Source organism: Cyprinodon variegatus, unplaced genomic scaffold (genome assembly GCF_000732505.1).
Source record: "Cyprinodon variegatus isolate N-32 unplaced genomic scaffold, C_variegatus-1.0 Scaffold297, whole genome shotgun sequence".
NCBI classification, from domain to species: domain Eukaryota; kingdom Metazoa; phylum Chordata; class Actinopteri; order Cyprinodontiformes; family Cyprinodontidae; genus Cyprinodon; species Cyprinodon variegatus.
Genome location: NW_015150750.1, coordinates 345,045 through 347,435, shown reverse-complemented (window position 1 = coordinate 347,435; position 2,391 = coordinate 345,045). Strand labels below are relative to the sequence as shown.

The window sequence follows — 2,391 nt, the reverse complement described above, 5'->3', positions numbered from 1 at the left end:
TAGGTTTACATATCTGCTAAACCTCTGACTTCAGAAGGGTTATGGCTTTTTTTGTGTGCACGACAGGGGCTCTGCAATTTCAAAGAGACTAAACTTTTATGTTGTATACACATTGCACAATTATAATTTGCAGCGCCCCACTTTATCACAACAAGACCATCTCCAGACAAGCTGTCACAGCACCCAACATTCACCTGTGCACCAAAACAGTGACATGCGGCTCTCGTTTGGAGAATGGTGGTCAAACATACGAGGGTGGCCCCCAAACCACCTCCTGACCCTTACCTTTCATATTTTTCACATCTAAAAGAAAAAACAATTCTACATTTGCACAAAAGGGTGCCACATTTATAGCGGCACAGCCTTCAAACACACATCCTTGTTGTAATAAAATGAAATCTATTTTTAAAATTCTTTACTCTCTCACCCACAACACTTGGCATTAAACACATAAGGGGTTTCGTACTGCGCACCAAATTGTAAAAAATAAACCTGAAACTATGAAATGAAAGAAAAATCTACTTGCATGGTTCCCCTTTTCTGCATTTGGACTTTTGTGATCATGCCGCCATGTTAAACTCAACAGTCAACCAGGACAGTGATGCTAATGCCAAGTTTTGTGGCGTTTTTTTCCTTCAAATTGCCTTTCTGTACAAAGGCTTTGTGAAGAGAGCCGATTCCCTTTACCTACAGTTTCTTCCACCTGTGTTAAAAAATATCCGAGGGGGGGAGGGGGATGAAAGACACTATCAAAGCTCTGCGTTTCCATCTCCGTCTTTCAGCCAATGCTAGCTGCACAGGAGATCATCCAGGCCAAGCGAGGGCATTTTATCAAAGTCACAGGCGTCGAACAAGTCACTGATTCCCTGGTCGTCTTCTAAACCCAAAAGGTAGTCATCTTCCAGGATGGGAGGCACCAGGTTTAAGAAGGGACCTTGGGATGAATGGACCTGGTCTTCTGTCTGCTGGAGGAGACTGGTGTATGGGGACGAGATGGGGGACAACGTTGTCACGGAGACGGCTGAGGAGGATGTGGGTGGAGACAGGAAGTTGCTGGGAGATGTGGTCGTGCAATGTGAATCTGCAACAAAAAAAAAAAAAAAAACACCGCTAGTTTTTAGTGATGATTCAGATTCGGAAAACATGACATTGCAAATTTTAAGATGACGATGAATATTATGACTAATGATACTCGTTTTCATTGTAAGCACACAATCACTCAACTTTCAAATCCTTGCTAGTAAAATATAACTGAAAAAAAAAACAAACAGAATAAAAACAGACCTAGAAGTCAGATATAATATAATAGAAAAGCTGATTTTAAGTGAAAACCCCACGATTAGAGAAACAAGCAAATGCTACAGAATCTGCAATCACAATATAATTGCTGACGAAGCTAAAGATTGTTTCACAGTAAAAAAAAATTCTGCTCAGCTTTGTAAAACCAGCCTGTCCTAAAAATATAAATCAATCACAGGAAAGATTGTCATCTTGATTTGAAAAAAAAAAGGGACAGCCCTACAGGTTGGTGGATATGCTGAGCTGCTGTAGTATTGCAGCCATTGGCTGGATTCCAGCAGGTAAACTGACTGAGAACGCCACATATGGACCTTCAGCCCTATAAAAAGCCTGGATGCTGTGCAGCCGGTCAGTTCATCCCGGGTCACATTTCCATGTGGGTGGAGCGATCTTACAGTGAGTAGCGTGACGACTTGGTCGTCATTCCTCCCTCTGTCATGCTCGTTCCTCCAGGGTCAGATTTGCTATTTGGTTTCCCAGTTGAAAGCTCAACATTTACATTTAACCTTCGTACTCCTGGCTTTTGTTTATTTTAAAGGAAAATGCAAAAAAAATATTTTAAAACCTTCCTCCTGTGCCCTTTTCACACTTTTTGAAGTCACATCCTATGAGCCAGGTTGTGACTTTGTCAGTTTTGGGGCAAAACAGAACAACTATTCATTAAGTGGTACAAAGGTTGTCTGCACACATTGTGGAGACCCACAGAAGTAAACACAGGTAGGGAAGATTTATGTTTTTTATTACATTTTCCACCCCAGTCCTAGAAAAAAAGTTTTTAAAGGATTACTAAAACAATTATAACCTGGGAGTAAAAGGATGTATGAGGGAAAGGTGCAGGACAAGGGGACAGCATAATCTATCCTTGGGCAGTTGGTGTTAGCTTAAAGGGATAGTTCGGGATTTTTGACATGAATCTGTATGGCATCCCCATCACCAGTGTCATGCAATCACACTGACTTACCCCTGGCAGCGTCCTGTGAGCAGAGTTCTCGTCCAGCTTTGGTCAAGCAGAAAGTAGTCCGGCAGGTTTGTTAGACCCAGCGAAATAAAACGTTTCTCTTCCCAAAACATTACACCATGACCTGACAGCTA

The 2,391-nt window shown here is 41.8% G+C and overlaps 1 protein-coding gene across 1 annotated transcript in view; it reads right to left on the bottom strand.

Annotated features, from left to right (window-relative positions):
• Positions 1-386: 386 nt before the first annotated feature.
• The window catches only part of e2f3 (E2F transcription factor 3), an 18,862-nt gene continuing 16,857 nt past the window's right edge, over positions 387-2,391 (bottom strand). Inside the window, exon 8 of the mRNA XM_015383908.1 lies at positions 387-1,081. Coding sequence (XP_015239394.1) covers positions 789-1,081 — 293 coding nt within the window. The 3' untranslated portion in view covers positions 387-788. The remainder of the gene's footprint in view (positions 1,082-2,391) is intronic.